The following is a 20,748-nucleotide window of genomic DNA, read 5'->3' on the forward strand; positions in this document are numbered from 1 at the left end:
CAGCCTTGTTTCAGATTTCTTATGCACATAATATGCATAATTCTCATTTTGTATCAACGGCAAATTCGTTGAATATCGGTCCCCTTTCATGGGACTTTCATTTTCGAAGGGATTTGAGGGATCAGGAAATTGCTGAGGTAGGCGTGAGTTGATGAGAGTTAGATTGATTGATGGGGCTGAGGATGTTAGAGTGTGGGTTGGGGATTCTTCTGGTATCTTCTCGGTTAAATCCTTTTTTGATTCCTTCTTTCCTAATATCGATCATCCCTTGTTTTCTTTTTTCAATGTTATCTGGAAATTTCCAATACCTTTGAAGATTCAAGTTTTTTCTTGGAGGTGAATTGCCGACTTCGGAGTTGATGCAAAGGAGATGGCCTTCATGTGCTTTGAATCCGAATTGGTGTGTGTTATGTCGGAAAGAGAGGGACACTCAGGATCACATGCTTATACACTGTTCTTTCTCGTATGGATTGTGGTCGAGGGCTTTGACGGAGATGAGGTTAGTGTGGGTAACACCTCGATCTACACAAGAGCTATTCACTACTGATCTTGCTTTTCTTTTGGGTGGGAGAATATTTTGGACTTTGGTGGTTCATGGTATTTGTTGGTCGGTGTGGTTGGAGAGAAATGGAAGAATCTTTGAGAATATGGAAGAAACGGCGGAAGAGTGTTGGGAAAAGATTAAGATAAGGATTGCTATGTGGAGTAAATCTATTAAAGAATTTCAGAATATTGCAATCTCGGATTTATTAAGGGATTGGTATTTTGTTTATTGTTGATATGATTAGGGAGTCGTTACTTTCTTTTGTAATTAGCGGATATCTTATCCGCCTTTTGTAAGATTTTCTTCTCGTATATAATATATTAGAGTTTTTTATTAAAAAAAAAACAATAATCCTCCCAATAATTCCACTAACTCGTAATTAATGAGAATTCATCATTATGATCTTAATTTTGACATTAACAACAAGACAAGTGTGTGCTGCTATACCATAACTTACAAATGGCCATATTGGTGCTTTTAAACCTTCCCACAGTCCAACTATCATGTTTCGATCACTGAACCCACAATATTATTTTCTCTCTCTCAACCACATCACCTCAATTAAAAAACGGTTAGATTGGTTATACAAAAATTATTTTTCATCTTTAAAGCATAAACTAGGGTACACACAAAGGGAAAATTAAACGATCATGTACCAAGATAGTTATCCAAGTAATAGCATCTAGTTATCCTAGTAAAAGGATCTGCGAACTTTCTCAAGTATGCTGATTAAATAAACAAGGAATCATGGATAGGAATGACTTGCTGTAATGATGGGTGAGGTCACCTACAAAACAACTTTCATTAACAAAATGACACAAAGATACGCATCACTTTGAGAATTTATCAGAAGGCTGCCAAAGAAATGTTTTGTCGCATGCAAATTGTCATCAACACAGCCAAATAGTTGTATACCTGGTTTTGGGAAATGGCACTTAAAATGGTGTCTTTCTCTTTAAAAGCAGGAAGATTGCGACGAAATTCCAGTATTTCTCTGCCTTTAGTCGATTCCTGTAGAAATTGATATATTTAACCCAAATGATTGCACCATTATTTTTATCAATCATAAACATGAGAAACCATTATACTTTGCAGAAGTTGAAATATAAAACCCACCACCAGATTTTAGTGGTCGGACATGAAGTGGGGAGGAATTGTTGGGCAGCTGAAAACTTCTCTCTCAATATATATATATATATATATATATATATATATATATATATATATTGACAGAGAAGCCCAACAAATTCTTTCTCACTTCATCCCCGACCACTAAAACCCGATGGTGCGTTTTAGTGGTGAAAAAAATCAAAAACAAAAACAACTAAAACCCACCACCGGGTTTTAGTGGTCGGGCATGAAGTTGGGAGGAATTGTTGGGCAGCTGAAAGTGCGTTTTAGTGGTGAAAAAAATCAAAAACAAAAACAACTAAAATCCACCACCGGGTTTTAGTGGTCGGACATGAAGTTGGGAGGAATTGTTGGGCAGATGAAAACTTATATATATATTATATATATATATATATATATATATATTAAAAAAAGGTAAAGTCATCTAATTGAAAGCTAAGAAATTACACAAGTAAAGGACTGAAATACCAAACCAAAATTATGCAGCGACACTAGGGGTTACAACCAAACATCAATGTGACATTACTAAGTGATCTTGGAAAAAGTATGTGAGTATAACCACTCTATCCGATCAGTAACAATAATCACCATTCTACTTCACATACTTTCAGTTTTTAGTTTTGGTAGCCATTTTTTTTATCATTGTATTGATTATTGATACAATGACTACGCGTGTAATTATAATTCCTAGGAAATTTCTCTCTTTCTTTTCCTTCTTTTTTGTGTTGTGCTTTACCAGCTTCCACTCTATGACATATTACATTGTAATTTGTTATACTTCAAGAAAATGGAACTAATCTTATGATCTGACTAAGTGTTTCGATTGTTCCTTCAATACGTTATCCAAATTAGAGTACGTCCTAGAACTGAATTTCAATGTATCCCATTCTATTTAATAAATTTCAAAGTATTAAATAAGCAGTCTACAAAATTCCAACAGAATCCAGGTAGCAAAAATACTATGGAACTGATAACAAGTAAACCGTGAAAGCAATATGCAATCTAAATTGGCTGAGGCAGTGAGACCTGCCAAGTTCGTTGCTTGTCGCGCATTTGCAGACTTTTTCTCCATAAAATGTTCTCATCATTGGGCTTACTATGTGGAAATGGCTCTGGATTCTCAAAAAGATCGTCAGTAACAATAGTAGCATTACTGCTTGATCCAGAAAACATACCCCTCCTCGTAGGCTTTTCAGAAATGTAGTTCAAAAGATGGGCTTGCACACGCTTTTGCAATCTCAGGGACAAGAACACCTAAAAATTTCTCAAAACGATCGAGAGTATATAAGAAACAAGCATTGATTTGTACTTGTAGATGAGTGTGGTTTCTTTCACTGTTTCATATTTTTTACGAGGGAGTTGAAGTGCTTTAGAAAATCAAAAGAACAGATGAGAAACCTTCGTGATAATCAACTAAAATTTAAGAATATCACCATTTTAAATGAGTTAGTAAGTAAAAGTGAAAATTTGTTGAGTTTAGCAAATGAAATTAAAATTAAAATAACTCAAAATGTTTGGCAGAATCGAACATCAATATTATTTAAAATAGAGCATGCAAAAAATATTCCAGGAAGATACCTCTCTCTGGGGCCGCTTATCATCAAGATCAAACCTATAGCTGGGCAAGGGAACTTTACTGACAACAACTGCTTTCACATACAGGTGGCTGAAAAAATAAATGTTGTGACACTAATCCTCAATGCTTCATTTAGAATTAGACATATATATACATGTCACTCCAAAAGATACCTGTATAAATCCATTCTGCTTGCTAATGCTGCTATTTGCTCATAATCTCGTCTATCCTTTTTTTCTCTTGACACTATCTCCTGCTTATCCTTATCATGTAAAAGAGTATCTAACTTACTCTTCCATACATCAATATTATCTGCGGAATAAGCATCCTGAGAACAAAACGAAAGTTTAGAACCAGCGATTGCTGTTATACAAAAACTAAAGAGGAAATTAAGTGCAAACCAGAAGTGAGATCTAAAAGTTACATTTTCTGAACGACATGCAGGACAACTGATGAGTATGGTGGACTACCATCTCCACATATACTAATGTCTTCCACTCCCTACTCCCCATAAAGCAGGCAAGTTTTAAGCTTTACACTACAAAACAAATACCATCCACTGCTAATGGTGGAATCTGGTTCTTACCTCTCCCGTTAGTTCGGCTGGTTGGCTTCCTTATGGATCCAAATCAGAGTATGAGTGTGTCAGTTTTCACAGGATTAATTAGATAACTTCAGAAGGATTCGGAGTTAGGGGATGAACTTTAAATCATATTCGCAATATATTTTCTACGAGCACTTGCCATGAACTCCTTCACAATTTTCTTGTACCAATATAACTCTATATTTTGTTAGCAACCAAAACGCAGAGGAGAAAAAAGTCCAATGTCTTTAAGGAAATGAAGGTACTCAGTTCTTTTGACTGCAGTATTAATTTGTATTAATTTCTAATTATAAATTATTAGTATGGAAACTTGGTCATGATGTTTTATTGTTTCTTAACAAATTAACATATGCACCAAAAAAATCAAAAACGCCTCAGAAAAAAAACACAAGGACCCAACAGAGAATTCTGTAGCCAGAAATTCACCTGAAATAACTGACACCACGCAGACAAAGTGTGCATACTAGTTATGTTAAAAAAACTCATCATGTTTCAGTGTATTCTGAATCACCGCTCACCACATATTCCAGTCAGACCATCATGCACAATTGAGGTTAGTGCTTAGTTCATGCATTAGAAAGTAGCTTACAGATTAAAATCCTCAATTTCAAAAATGGCTGGCGAAACACTTTAGTCACTAAACAGGGCACATGCAAAACAACATGGTATACTACCAAGATTTAATCTAGCTTCACTGCTTGAGCTTCAATCAATCAAACTCATCAAATAAATTATTACAACTTCCATATGCTTCCAGATAAATTTTTCCTTAAGCCTTCAAGTAATATAAACCACAAAGAAGAGTAATTTTCGAGAATATAGTTTAAAGAAAAAAAAAATTCCATTTTGATTGTTAGAAAAAAAAAATCCATTTTGATTGTTAGTTAACAAAATTTCTAAGTTAATTCAAAATCGTATCCCCAAACAGAAATTTCAATCCATGCACCCAAATAATAAGAAACAAAAACCAATTGGCAGTCAAATATTTGTCAGTATTTTTTAAGGGGGAAAAAACAACAAATTTACAAAGTAACAGAGACACAACAACGAGGCTATACATAAAACTTACAGGCTGCGTCAAACACTCAAATTCACCATAAGTTTGATGAGGTGGCAAGTGCGGGTAAGAATCGACAGCGTCATTATTAGCATTAGCATCAAATTTTAGATTAAAACATGAAATCCCTTTCTCGGTATCACCGCAAGTACTCAAATTTGTAGTCTTGGAATCTGTAGAGGCGGAGGCGGTGGTGATTTCAGAGCGGAGGCGTTGGTTGGGAGGAGCGCGCACACTGCCGTCTGAAAACGTCGGGAGATTCTTCATCGGTAAGCATAACAGCGGAGGAGGCCGTCGTGGTGGTGCGGCGATGGAGTGGGGTTTTGGAAGTTTATGGTACGAAATGTAGGGGGATAATTGGAGAGAAATGAAGTTCATGCAACCGGAACTGATGCACAATGGTGTCGGCGGTGAGGGTGGCTGTTCGGCCGGTCCCGGGATTCGCGGCAGCAGGTGGCCGCGTGGGTAAAATCTGTGGAACTTGTAATAATCTGCTGATTTTTTCCATAAATATTAGGATTTAGCAAAATTTTTAGCATTAGAAAATTTGAGAAAAGCCCTTATGTGAAATGTTGTACCATATTTTAAATTTTTGACGAAATTTTGAGAGATTCCAATTATAGCAATTATTATAAAAATAATATTCGAATAATTGAAATAGATTACAAATTACAATCCGTTTGAGATGGAGGATCATTTTTAATAAATTATTGAGCCAAATGCTTTTAATTTTATATTTTTTTCTTAAGTTACATATATATCATATTAGTATTCTACCGTATTCTACCGTACGATCCACGGGATGTCGTTTTCATGTAATTAGTGATAAAAATTAATAGGTATGAGTGTTTGAATAAATAATTAAAATATAAATCAATTAAAGCTGTGTTTGATGAAAATATTTGAAATCTTTGATTTAAATGTATTTTCATTATTTATATAACTTAAACAAAAATCAAATTCATATATTTATCTTACTATATCTTTCTCTATTTTATTAAGCATAAGTGTAACATATAAACCAATTGATACGTTTGGTATGGCAAAATCCAAAAATAAAAAATAAAAAGATATTTAAAAAAAGGTTGGAACCGTCCCCACTATACTCTCCACTTAATTTCTATAGCAGTTTATCTAAAAAAAATACAAACTTCTCATAGCAGTTTTTTGGTTGAGCGGTTTTGTCTTTTTCCCCATTATCTCATGGCTGGTTGATGCATTAATTTAACATTCTTCTTCTAACATATACATTGTACTATTTTCATTTATGGAGTTACACATGCAGCGCATGTGCGTCGCTGCTAGTTATTATAATAGATGCCTTTTAAATTTTAATTAACTAACTTTAAATTAATTGGTGAAGTTTGAGATAAAATTACGATTATATTCTAACTTAAGTCACAACAAAACAAAAATTATTAGGCAAATTACTAATTTTATATGATTTCATTTTTTCATAGTTATTAGATTTTTTTATTTACCAAAATGACATTAACTTTGTAATCTTTCGTGTCTTTTTATTCACGAAAATACCACTCGTATGTTAATTTGATGTATTTGCTGCGTTTTTAGTGACTATTTATTTATGAAAACACTGTATTTTTGTAATTTTTAATTTTAAAATTTATTTTTTTTCTTTTTTTGTTCATTTTAAAAAAATACAAAATGTACATGCACGCAACGCGTGCACCAGATGTTGGGATCCGTTTGGTGGGTAAACTACTTTCTAGAATCTACTAAGTATTATTGCAGAAGTTGGCCCCTAAATCTTTGAATATAATGTCAGTTGAGGTTGATCAACTGAGTTATTTTCCTTCTCGCGTGTCGATGTTATTGACCAACTTGATAAGTACGGAATGAGGTCAATTAACAGATTAAACTTGTAAATCAATGGATTAATCGGAGTGGTGAGTGAGTGAGTGTTAAACTGAAAGAAAGAAATACAAGAGTTTGTTTATAGATGTTCGAAAATTTCAAATACTCTTACGTCACTCCTTTTTCCACCTCGAAATGATTCACTCTAGAAGACTTTGACTATTAAAATCAACTTGCAACGGCCCACTCTACGACTAGGGCTTACACACTATTTTCAATCCCAGAACTCCTAGAAACTCAAGAATTCAGTCTTCGACTGGTTCTTGTTACAATGAAGTTTGCAGCACCTCAACTGATAACACTGGAATTACAACACTTTAAATACAACTCAACAATTGAGCAATATATGATTCTACTTGATCTGATATGATGATATTCTCGCTCGTGTTCTTCATCTCTTTTAATATGATCTGGAAATAAGCTTTTTGCTCCTTGTTACGCCTTAAACGCATACAAATCTCTTAAATAAGATTAATGTTTTTAATGTGATAACTTATCTTGTTTTGATAATTACAAACTAGGTTATTATTTCTAATCGTTTAAAGTGAGACTTTGCAGATTAGATTATTACAAACATTATTATGGTGAAGAACATTGCGAAAAATACTGAGCTTTTTCGAGTCATCCAATTTCGATCTCCACCTGTCATATTAAATTTTAGGATGCTCAAAATCTACGGTTCAAATCTCAGCTCAATCCAATGGCTAAATCATGAGAAATGAATTTTTCAAAAGTGCCGCGCAGAACAAGAAGTAAAAATACGATGAAGTAACTTCAGAAAAATACTGGAATCGTTTGAGGCGTCCAAATCCAATCTTCACCATTCACAACGAAATTCAGGATGTTTTAAAGCTACTGTCCAAATTTCAAGTTGATCCGACAGACGAATTGTGAGTTATGAATTTTTGAAGTTTGTCGCTTAGTCCGCAACGAACCCGAACGAAAGCAACGTTCCTATCAAAAATTTGATCCAATTTTTAAGGAAGAAATTCGCCCGACCAAAGCCGCAATGCGCCAAACGGACGCAACGAACCTAGGATCGAACGCAACGTTCGTCACCAATTCCGGAAGAATTAAATGTGCGCCGAACAGACGCAACGAACCTGCCCGAATTTTCAGCTATAAATAGATGCATTCCAAGGCCATTTCAAACACAACTCAAGCAATCCTCTCGTCTACTTCTCAAGTGTTCATTCAAGAGTTTCATACATATTTCTGTCAATTAGAGAGTTGATTGTAAAAATTGTTTGTGAGTTGTTGAGCTTTCGTTGTACTCTCGAGTGTGAAGCCCGAGTGTGTAATTGTTGTTGAGGCTATCCTTGGAGCCCTTAAGGCCAAGTGTTCGAATTGTATCGGCGTGGTGATCGTGTTGAGTTGTACGGCTATCCTTGGAGCTATCAAGTCCAAGACGTTGAAGTGCTAGTAGATCCTTGGTTAATCGATCTTAACCAATAAGGGAAGACGTAGACGATTTATCGTCGAACTTCCATAAACATCTCTTATCCCTTTTACTGCTTTATTTACATTACGCATTTATTTACTGCATTTATTATTGATTCTTTAAGTCTTCCGCTTGCGTATTTGCATAATCGCTTTAAATTGCTAAAGTTGCCAATAGAACCTAAATCCCCCCAATTAGGTTCTAACAAGTGCTATCAGAGCCACCTTTTTACAAAATATTTTCAAAAAGGCTCTATGGCAAATCTAGCTAGCGATTATGCTCAAGAACAATCAACCAATCGTCCTCCTCTTTACAACGGCATAAACTACGGATATTGGAAAAATCGAATGTCCCTATATATCCAATCCGTAGACTATGACCTTTGAAAAGTAACTGTGAAAGGTCCCTACATACCTACGAAAGAGGTTGAGGGAGTCAAAATTCCTAAGTGAATGGACAACTTTTCAAAGGAGGATATGAAATTGATATCTCAAAATGCTAATGCTATGAATATTTTGCATTGTTTCCTAGATATGAACGAGTACAACCGGATCTCTATGTGCTCCTCCGCAAAAGAGATTTGGGACAAATTAGATATATGCCGCGAGGGAACCAACCAAGTCAAAGAGACAAAGATAGATCTTCTACAACTCAAATACGAGACATCTGAGATGGAATCGAATGAAGATATAGACACAATGTTCCAAAGGCTCTCTCAAATCATCAATGAGATAGCCCAACTTGGAGAACAATATCCAACCAAGAAAGTATGGAGGAGAGCTCTACGCGCCCTACCCAAGGAGTGGGATGCAAAGAGGACTGCCATCATCAAATCCAACAAAGGCGACACTGCATCTTATGATCTTGATCAACTTCATGGGACCTTTAAGACACATGAGTTAGAAGTATCTACAAAGAAAAAATCAAAGAGAGAGGATGAAAAGACCACGGCAAAGGGGATTTCCTTATCCACCCAAGTCGAAGAAGAAGATGATGATGATATAACACTCTTCGCTAGAAAGTTCAAAAGATTTATGCGAGGAAACAACTTCAAGAAGAAGATGGACAAGGAAGTAACATGCTACAACTGTCAACAACAAGGTCACACTACAACAAATATGCTAATTAACAACACTAAAAAGACAACGGTTTTATACACAAACTGTTGTCTTTTGGCCTTCAACAACGGTTTTTACAAAAACCGTTGTCGTTGACCGTATTTTTAATAAAAACAACAACGGTGTTTAAAAATCCGTTGTCTTATATTTGTCAAAGACAACGGTTTTTAAAAACCGTTGTCAATGAGCGCGTTTTTTATGATCTACGACAACGGTTTTAATTAACCGTTGTCAATGAGATATTTTTGAAGGTATAAGACAACAGATTGTAATCTGTTGTCGTTTTTATTTATTTATTTATTTTTTATTTTTAATATTTTAAAAAATATAATACTATTTTAAAAAATATAATACATATAATATTAACCCATATATTACTACACTACACGTCTGCCTTAAGAAGATCGAACCAGAGAAACCCAATCCCTAGCCAAACCCTTCGCCCCCTTCAACCCAGCTCACCTCCGGCGCCAATGGATCACCGAAAAATGGTCGTCCGACCTCTTTGCATCTAGCCCAAGCCTTGGCAACGCCAATCGTGACTTCAATCGTGAGTTTAAAGCTTGGATCGGAGCTTCAGTGTCGCGACTTTCACTGTGTACGTTTCGTTGCTTTCTTCTCTTGCTTCGGGCTCATGTTTCTTGGTATTTTTAGTAGATGTTGAGGTCTAGATTTATTGTTGTTTGGGTTTTCGGTGAATGTCGAGAAAAGGGTGAAAAATGAGACTCTATTTTGTGTTTTTTTTTTCGGGTTCTTTCATTAGCTCATCTGTTTGGGCTTTTTTTTTTTTTTTTGGGTTCCTTCTTGTTTGGGCACCTCCGAATGTCGAAATGTTCATAGCATAGACGAAGCACATAATATTTGTGCTTTACTCTCATTCAAATTAAGCCAAAAAACTCAGATAAAGAAGCGACACTGAGAAGGAGATGTAGTTGTCGTTTATGATTCTCTAGGGTTTCCGAATATTTCCCCGAGGCAGTCACGATTTCAATCTACCGTGAGCATTTTCTGAATTTTGTGTGATGAAATGAAATAATTTTAATACGGATTTCTTGCATAACTGTTTTTGATTTGTTTTGTTTGCAGGAATTTACAGCGAATCGAGCTACCCCGTTGAGTATATCTACGATAAAGCTGAATCTTTATGTAAGTATGAATAATCAGCTTTGGCATTCTGCTTATCATGTTTTCTTTTTATATTAGTTTAGCGATGGTGTTATCTTATTCCTCTTTTGTGCATCTGAAATTCGGCGATGGTTTTACTGCCTAAAATTATGGCTGTTTGTTTATTAGTTTAATCTGCATATGGATTTGCAATGTATTCGATAGAGGCTTTTGCATGGACCTTTTTTTTTCTTGTATAGTTGATTGGATACTGTACGAAATAAAGGTGGCTTATTGGTTTTTATTTTGGTATATTAAATTTAGAAAGTTTTTGCTGTCAAATTTAATTTATACTTAAGAAACGACTTTGTAAGTACGTCGCCTTTGAGCTATCAATCTCCGTTGGTCTGTCTCGAATGGGGTCGTTGAGGCATGAATGGTTAAGATGAAATATCTGTAAATAGGTATACCTTGTGAAGTGAATGAATATAAGATGTGTATTAGTGAAAGAAGATGAAATGTTAGGCTGTTGGCATTAGAAATTGTTGGCTATATGAAAAACCATGAAGGGGTTATTATAACGAAGACATTAAAAGCTAGTATTTTGAAAGTAATCTCATGTTCAAATTATATATATAAATTATAATTATGAGACATTAGTATTTGGTCATGGCATCCGTAGGGTTATCCTCTGTTTTGATGTTTTTTCCAGTTTCACTTCTCGTTGGATATTATATGGATCTCTCACAAAGTAAGATTTGACGCATTCATTTTACTGCATTCAATCTAAAAACAAATGTGTATGTCACATTGAATGCAAAAATAGTTGCTAGAGAACTTAAATAGAAGAAAAGTAATGTAAAAGGATTTTAGTGTAAACAAATGCTTGGAAAACAAATGCTAAGAATCATATAAACAAATGTTTGGAAAAGATAATAATACTTGTGTGTATATCTATATCTTTACTATTTATTAAATTTAAGTACTATATAAAAACCATTGTGTCTTGGACTGTTTTTTATTTTCCCAAAATTGTCCACTAACCTACTTGCTTTTTGCTAGTATATATATAATTATCTATATTGATCCTTAAAGAAAAATATTATCCATAAGCTTATCTATAAATAGAAGAAAACTTAATGTGAGAGAAGTTTAGTGCAAGAACCCCCCCTTAAACAAATGCTTAGAAAAGTTTACGTTTTTGCCTACATATATATATATATATATACATATAATTATATATATATTGATCCTTTCGAAAAAAAAATTATCTATAACTTTTTTTATTTATTATTATATTTATTCAAGCCATAAAATTATGTAGTAATATGTTTCCACATATCCACACTGTAGACTGCCGTCTCTGTGTTTCCAAATTGGGTGCAGTCGTATCCAATCAACTATACAAAGTCTAGACTGCTTAATTTATACTTGAGAAATAAAGGTGGCTTATTGGTTTTTATTTTGATTCCTGCCAAAGTCTAGAAAGAATCCAGACTGCTTAATGGAGAACCTGTTTGGAAAAATTTCCTTTTCTTCTTTTGGTAGTACCCTGGAATTTATACGTGTTTAGGTTATGGTCATGGACATAGACATTTTTTGCTGTTTTTATTGATGACTATCGGGTTTCAACTGATCTGGTTTGACCCTATTTATTTTCCTTTATCTTGTTTGGATACTTTTTTTTTTAACATAATATCGAGAATTTGTATATTAGCTGGCACTGTTTAGGGGGTATCTTATGACATTGCCATTCCTTTATGGAGGAGACAGTTTGGTCTAGATTTATCAGTGCCTAGATTTTAATACTGTTGTGACTTCTTTGGCCTGAGCCTGATATCATTGCACATGGTTCAAGTGTCAAACAGGTTAGATTTTACGATGATGATGTTCGCTATTGGAAACATTCGCATAATCGTTCTGCTGCTGCTGAAGCTCCATCAGCTGTCAATAATCTAACTTCAGCTTTCAATTCCCCTGCACCGTCCACAAAAGGACGTCATTTTCTTGTCATATGCTGTGAGAACAAAGCTATTTTTCTAGATTTGGTGACAATGCATGGCCGTGATGTGCCAAAGCAAGATTTAGATAACAGATCTCTTATATGGTATGTGTTGAATCTTTATGTTTCTAAGATATGTTCTGATTTTTACATTTGATGGTTTGCTAGCTGTCATTAACAAATCATTTATATTTCGAATGCAACAGTACTCAAGGTATCCATGAAAGAAAAAGGTGGAAATATTTGCATAAAATAGCGATTATTTCCAGTTGTGTTAGATAACTTCTCTGTGTGTTTTCTTGGCCATAATGGTGCGTGTTCTAAATTGATACAGGATTATTTTCAGCTGTGTTAGATAACTTCAGTGCCAATGTCTCTGTGGATGGGAACTGATCTGTGAATCTTGCCTGTGGTATACTGCTGGTAAGACAATCCTCTTCTTCATTTCTTATTTTTGATTTTTGAAATATGACCATCAAAAAGTGGTTCTTACTTGGTAAATTCATTTTGTTTGTCAAAAAATATAAATATTTAATTTTTTGTTCTTAATTTGCCATTGAATTATTTTCACAATTTTTCATTATGTTTCTGGTTGAATATCAAATCATAAAATTTATTTTTCTGAGAAATTCGCTCCTTTTCACTCAAATATTGCAGCTTAGTAGAATCAGTTCTTTCCTTATTTTTCCAGAGTCCGTTGATTGGTGGATTAGATCAATATTTAAGGATTTTATTATAAAGATTAGTAAATTAGTGTTAACTGGGATATTTCTTCAACAAACTAGAATGATAAAACATTGATTAATTTTTTTTAAGTTTTGAAGGATTAGACTCAGTGCTGGTTGCTTATTTGTATGAGTAATGGACAAAGCTTGGATGTCAAAGAACAGATTATCACATGAATATGAGGTTGGGGTAGAATCTTTTCTGCAATTTGCAATGCAAAATGCCAACGATCCAAATGAAATATCTTGCCCCTGTACAAGATGTGGTAATCTACAAATGAAAGATGTTCGCACTATAAGGGCATATTTGTGTTGTAATGGCATGGATTTAACATATCATACATGGATTTGGCACGGGGAAAGATCTACGGTCAAGAACCCAATGAATGATAGTGATCAAGTAGGACTAGATGAACACAAATATTTTGCAGAGGAAACTATAGATATGGTACATGATGCATATGATAGCTATTCTGAGAATCCAAGCCAATTTCATAATATACTTGAAGATGCCGAGAAACCTTTATACTCTGGATGCACAAAATTTACAAAGTTAACAGCACTTGTGAAATTATTTAATTTGAAAGCAAAATATAGTTGGAGCGATAAAAGTTTCACTGACTTGCTTAGTTTGTTAGGAGAAATGCTTCCTGATCACAATAAATTGCCTTTATCCTACTATGATGCAAAGAAAAGCTTCAGTGCATTAGGAATGAATTATGTGAAAATACATGCTTGCCCTAATGATTGTATCTTGTACCAGAAAGAGTTTGAGGACTTGTCCAATTGTCCTATTTGCGGTATGTCTAGGTGGAAGTTGGGTAATAATTCTGTGGTGAATGAAAGTATTCCTGCAAAGGTTCTTTGGTACTTCCCACCTATTCCAAGATTTCAAAGATTATTTCGGAACAAAGAGGTGTCTAAAGAGTTAACTTGGCATGCTGATAAAAGAATTTGTGATGGATACTTGCGTCATCCAGCTGATTCGCCGGCTTGGAAAGTAGTGGATCACAAATGGCCGGATTTTGCATCGGAGTCAAGAAATCTTAGATTGGCCATATCAGCAGATGGGATGAATCCCCATAGTTTGATGAGTTCTGCATATAGCTGTTGGCCAGTTGTGATGATCACTTACAACCTTCCTCCATGGTTGTGTATTAAGAGAAAATTTATGATGCTGACTTTATTAATTTCTGGACCCAAACAACCTGGAAATGATATTGACGTTTATTTAGCACCTCTAGTTGATGACTTAAAATGCTTATGGGAGATAGGTGTTGATGCGTATGATGCATATCGGAAAGAATATTTCTCGCTCAGAGCTGTCTTACTATGGACAATCAATGATTTTCCTGCTTATGGGAACATGTCAGGTTGTGTTGTGAAAGGATATCAAGCATGCCCTATCTATGAGGAAGAAACATATTCGACCAGGTTGAAGCATAGTAGAAAAATGTCATATACAGGTCATCGAAGGTTTTTTCCTAGAAATCATCCTTATCGAAGGCAAAAAAAAGCTTTTAATGGGAAACAAGAGTTTAAACCCGCACCAAAACCATTAACTAGGCTTGAAGTATTGGAAAGAGTTGATAAGATTAACTATCATTTGGGAAAAATGAGTGGGAAGCTTAAGCGCAAGGAGTTGGAAACAAAATCATGTTGGAAAAGAAAATCTATATTCTTTGAACTAGAGTATTGGAAACATCTACATGTTCGACATGTGCTTGATGTGATGCACATTGAAAAAAATGTTTGTGAAAGTCTTATTGGTACGCTACTTAATGTTCCAGGAAAAACAAAGGATGGGGTAGCCGCTAGACTAGACCTTGTGGAGATGAATGTGAGGACTGATTTGGCACCAAAGATGGAGGAGAATAGAACTTTTTTGCCAGCAGCTTGTTATACACTAAGTAGGGCTGAGAAAAGAAAACTTTGCAATTCTTTGTTTGGAATGAAAGTCCCGACAGGTTACTCCTCTAATGTTAAAAATCTGGTGTCAATGAAGGACTTGAAACTTGTTGACCTCAAGTCACATGACTACCACACTTTGATGCAACAATTGTTTCCAATCGCCATCCGCGATGTCTTGCCTAAACATGTTAGAGATACTATCATCCGGTTGTGTGGGTTCTTCAATGTTTTATGCAATAAAGTGATAGATGTCTCAAAGTTGGATGGTCTGCAAAGAGAGATTGTTACCCTATTATGTATGCTTGAAAAATATTTTCCACCATCGTTTTTTGATATAATGGTTCATTTAACTGTCCATCTTGTGCGGGAGGTAAAATTGTGTGGACCTGTTTGGTATAGGCAGATGTACCTATTTGAAAGATTCATGAAGATCTTGAAAGGCTATGTGCGAAATCGCAATCGGCCTGAAGGGTGTATAGCCAAATGTTACGTTGCTGAAGAGGCTGTGGAATTTTGCTCCGACTACATGTCTAATGTTCATACAATTGGGATCCCAACAAGGCATCGCCAATTACAACTTACTAGGCCTTTATCTGGTGCCGTAGTGCACTCCACTAGCCTTGATGAGTTGCATCAAGCGCATCGCTATGTGTTGGAAAATGATGTTGACGTTGATCCATATATCGAGTAATTTCTCTAACTTATTAGTAATTTCTTTCAACTTTTTTGATCTATTGGTTAACATAAACACATTTATTTTTTTTATTAGGGAACACATGACATTTCTGAATGAAAAATTTCCCAATAAAGCTAAGTCCAAAAAATGGTTACAAGATGAGCACAACCGCACGTTTGCTAACTGGTTACGTGACCATGTAAGTGTCAGTTTTGAAGTTCGTGATAAAATTTATCAAATTGTGAAATGTAGGTTGGAAGTGTTGTTGGTCATTCCACCTGTCAAATATCAGAAAGATTGAAGTGGATAGCCCGTGGACCTAGCAATCAAGTGTTAAAGTACTCTAGCTATCTGATTGATGGGGTAACTTATCATACAAAAGAGTGTGATGATACACGAGTTGTTCAAAACTCTGGAGTAAGCTTAATTGCAAAAACAATGCAAGTTGCCAGTGCAAAGGACAAACATCCAGTTGTGTCAGACATGATTTTTTTTGGAGTCATTCAAGAGATATGGGTACTCGATTACCACAAATATCAAGTTTCAATGTTTAAATGTAATGGGGTTGAGAATAATAACGGCATTAAAGTTGATGATCTTGGTTTTACGTTGGTGAACTTAAAAAGAGTTGGATTCAAATCTGACTCTTTTATCTTAGCCAGTCAAGCAAAGCAAGTGTTTTATATTGAAGATCCTCAAGATCCTACATGGCATGTTGTACTTACTACTCCTACCAAGGAGTACATTGAATTCATATCTGAGGATGTGTTGGAAAACTCTGTAATTCATTATCAATCTTTTACTAGAGGATTTCTACCAATGGAACCATTGGATGTTGATGAAAAAGATGAAAATGAACCACCATGCATTCGTGAAGATTGTGATGGAACTTGGGTTGACAATGCATAATGTAACCCACTGAAATCCTTTTTTTTACTGTTTAGTATATAAATCTCGTTAATCTATTTTCTTTGTATTTTATCTTGAAATTTATAGTTCGTTTTCATTATCACTCTTTTTTTCGTTTGCAGGAACTATCATTGGGGAAACTTGAGGTCTGATTTGGCATTGAATAATCTTCTAATTTCTGGCACTATGGAAGCTCGTGAACAGTTTTGTAAGGGTTATCACAATGGTAAAGCTGCTGAAAACAATGAGGCAGAACCGGTGGAATCTACTGCGACCGAGATGACAAGAAGTTCTAGAGGACGTACACGTTTGGATAAGGTCATTAGGCAAAGGGTGCAGGGAGTTAGAAAGGATGTAATGTTCAATAAAATTGGACAGCCAATAGGAGAGTTTGCGGCTGAAATGCAGAGTTATATAGGAGTTCTCGCTCGAGAAAAGATTAAGATCAGTTACAAGACTTGGAAGCAAGTTCCAAGTGATGTTAAAGAATTAATATGGGAATCAGTTAATGTAAGTAAGAAGTATTTCACAGTTTAAATAAATTAAATGTTATGTATGGGTTGATATATATTTTTCTTTACAGCTGACATACAATATTAGCCCAAGCTGGAGGAAGGGCTGTTTGCATTCAGCGAATAGTAAGTGGCGGCAATACAAGGCGCATCTAATTGAGAAGTTCATTTTCTCGAAGCTTGATAAACCAGAGGAGTTGAAAGAACCGCCAAGTGGCTACGGTATTCCACGGGATGATTGGAGTTCCTTTGTAATCACTCGCATGTCCGTTGACTTCATTGTAAGATCGATTATTAATTAGTTCTTAAATACAATTTAACATGTCATTATTATATATACCGATATATTAACACATGTGGAGAATTATCTAGAACTTAAGTGCTGAGCAAAAGAAGAGAAGAATGCAGAACATATACCCACATCGGCTATCCCGTAAAGGTTATGCACAATTTGCTGATGAAATAGTAAGTATTTTTTTCATAAGCTATCTTCTATAACAATGGCAATCATTTGATATTTTTTATCTTGTTTGAAGGTAAGTGAATTATGTGATGATGATGATGTCAATCGGGCTCTTATTTGGAAGAAAGGACGGGTGAATAAGGAGGGTGAAGTTGAAGGAGATGATCTGAAAATGAAAATAGAAAAGATTGTATGTAATAAGTACATGATTCCAATAGTATTTATTCAACTAAACTGGTTTTTGGTAAAAAAAAATTTCTTGTGCTTGACAGGATGAATATGTGCAAAAAAAAATGGGATGGTAAGTTGCACTTTGAAGGGTCAAAAAAGGATATCCTTTCAAATTTACTTGATTCAGAAGAGCATGGTGGACGTGTCAGGGGTGTTGGAGGTCATATAACTCCAACTGTCTACTTTAATGTTGGTACATTATGGAAGAGTCCTACTGGTGATGGCCACTTATTGATGCATCATAAAAAGGAGTTGTCAGAGGCAAAACTATTGATTTCAGAACAATCTACTCGCCTTGCAGATCAAGACGAACGCATAAAAAAGTTGGAAGAAATGTTCAAAAATGGTGCATGCGCCTCTGAGATTGAAGAGAAAGGTAGTTGCTCCGTAAAGTTACATCTCAGGAATGAAGACAAAATCAAAACAGAAAAGAGTGCCCCATATTATGAAACTTTCATTGATGATGACATGCAAATTCTGAGCAAAGGCGATTTCTTGCAGGTATTGCCTACGCTACTGTTATTATGTAATTGAATGAATGTCACCCGGGAGTTGAATCAATTTATAACATGATGAAACTTTGTTTTATAGGGCAAGTTGGTTACGTTGACACTGGAATCTAATATTATAGTTGCATATGGTACAATTGTTCATGTCAATGGAGGTGGTAACTTACTTCATGGAGTTCCATTGCCCATAAATTGTATGTGCATCGCCATTGATGAGGCTGTGGAGAAATCAGCACAGCTGCCATTCCCAATTCCAAATGAATGTGATACTATTGGTGATGCTGTAGGTTCTCACGTGGCTTGGCCTGTGCACTTGGTATTGATGCGGGATGAGGTAAATATGATATTATAGTTGGACTAAAAATTTAGTGCACTGTACCTAACATATACATCTACATTTGCAATTTTTAGAAGCATGGAAAGAAGAAAAATGTGAAGAAAACAAGTAGTTCTGTTTTGGCATTGCATGTACCGAAGTCCTTGAATATGTTGCATTTTTTCTTCAAGCATGCTCTTGATGAGGAAAAGAATATATCAATCAATTTAGATCATGATTTGTTTGACGAAGAATATGAACTACTTGTGCACCTTGAAGACATCATTCCCTTTTATGAGTTGGAGCCAGTATCTGCCAATTGTATGGTTGTTACATTTGGTAGGTGTTCAATTAACATGAACTTTTATACCTTAATTTTTTTAGCATATACGTTGTACATACTTTAATTAATTCAGCATAATAACATTTTTCTGTTGATAATGGCAGACATCTTTACAGAAAGATGAAAAGTGATAACAAGGTTGAGAAATATAGGTTCATGAATCCACACACCATCCAATTCATTCCATTTGTGACCAACCTTGACAGAAATGGTAAAATTGAACACTTCAATGAAAGAGCGACTGTTTTGGCAGATAGGTTGAGTGGTTCATCGAGAAATCAACTAGTTTTGGTGCCAGTTAATGTTGGGTAAGCAAATGTTATAATATCATATGAAATTTATTTTTGGAAACTGTTTAGGGAAATGTATGCACTAATAATATATTGTTGCGCATAGGTTTCATTGGATTCTCACTATTATTGATCCTTACATAAAGATGGTTTATTTTTTGGATCCACTGAGTCATCGTAATCGTTATGAAGACTGGAAATATGTAGTGAATATGTGAGTACATATTTTTGTCTTTATCGAGGAGTTAATTATGTGATTCAACATTGATGTGTTAATATTATGTATGAAGGAGCTTGAAATTGTTTAATTCAAACAAAGAAAGGAAAGGCAGAAAACAGGCAATATGGGAAACAGTAAAGGTATGTATGCATGTCTACTTGTGATTCATCTAAAAATATTATTTGTAGATGAGACATTCTGCTTTCTTTTACACAGGGTCCTCGACAACCAGATGCAAAACAATGTGGTTATTATGTGATGAGATTTATGAAAGATATTATTGAAGGAAATGTTAACAGTGAAAATCATTCACTGTCCGCTATAATAAATCTTCTCAAATAATTGTCTTGTTATTTTTTTCCAAAGTCATTTACATTTATTTGGGTAATAATATAATTTATTTGTGGTTTGAAGTTCGTGAAAACAGAGTACTCAATGGAAGAAATTAATGAAGTTCATTCCGAATGGGCGGAATGCATACAAGATTATATTCATTACTAGGTACGTATATTTATGGACGAACAACGGAAATTTTACAGATAAGGTACTCTACCTATGACTGTCAGTGTGAATTAAGTATTCTTTTATGCTTATCAGATTTAAATCTCCAGCTGCATGTTTATGCCAAGACCTACAGGACCTGATGATTTTGTCGTTTGCATGTAGAATATTGGTGAGTCCACTTAGTTGCTATTTCTACTGGCCACTTAGTTGCTATTAGTCGTTTGTGCTCACATAATAAATATTGGTGAGTCCACTTAGTTGCTATTTCTACTGGCCAAGTCAAGGCTCCTTGTAGAATATTTTCCATTTGCATGCTGGGCATTATAGGTTTGTTGAATTATGAAGTGGTATAACAAGACGGTTGGCAGAGTATTCTTGTTTGTATGTCCAAGATTTCTTGGTTTAATATTTAAGTGTTTTGTTTAATTTGGTTATATGCAAGATTAATTTGGTTCAAATCTTGCATTTTTAAACAAATTTTTGTTCAAATCTGGCCCTCTCAATGGAGGCCAGAGCTGTGGCTCTCTAACTGACAGTCCCCCTGTCTCCCCCTCTGAAATTGATGAATCCAAGGTCTTAAAAATTCTTTAATATTTTTTTTTATCTGTTTGTTCATTATAAAGTCATGGTTTGCATTTATTTACTCATCCCGTTGTAGTTTCTCTCTGTTTTCTGTGGGAGTTGAGA

The 20,748-nt window shown here is 34.9% G+C and overlaps 1 protein-coding gene across 4 annotated transcripts in view; it reads right to left on the minus strand.

Moving 5' to 3' along the window:
• The window catches only part of LOC140871448 (DExH-box ATP-dependent RNA helicase DExH5, mitochondrial-like), a 40,098-nt gene extending 34,688 nt beyond the window's left edge, over positions 1-5,410 (minus strand). For all 4 annotated transcript variants that reach the window (XM_073273970.1, XM_073273969.1, XM_073273968.1 and 1 more), the window contains exons 1-5: positions 4,925-5,410; positions 3,425-3,579; positions 3,254-3,341; positions 2,702-2,929; positions 1,460-1,555 (exon numbers count right to left, since the gene is read on the minus strand). In XM_073273970.1, coding sequence (XP_073130071.1) covers positions 1,460-1,555; positions 2,702-2,929; positions 3,254-3,341; positions 3,425-3,579; positions 4,925-5,290 — 933 coding nt within the window. In that variant the 5' untranslated portion in view covers positions 5,291-5,410. The remainder of the gene's footprint in view (positions 1-1,459; positions 1,556-2,701; positions 2,930-3,253; positions 3,342-3,424; positions 3,580-4,924) is intronic.
• Positions 5,411-20,748: the final 15,338 nt, after the last annotated feature.

Source organism: Henckelia pumila, unplaced genomic scaffold (assembly GCF_033568475.1).
Source record: "Henckelia pumila isolate YLH828 unplaced genomic scaffold, ASM3356847v2 CTG_461:::fragment_3, whole genome shotgun sequence".
Classification (NCBI taxonomy): domain Eukaryota; kingdom Viridiplantae; phylum Streptophyta; class Magnoliopsida; order Lamiales; family Gesneriaceae; genus Henckelia; species Henckelia pumila.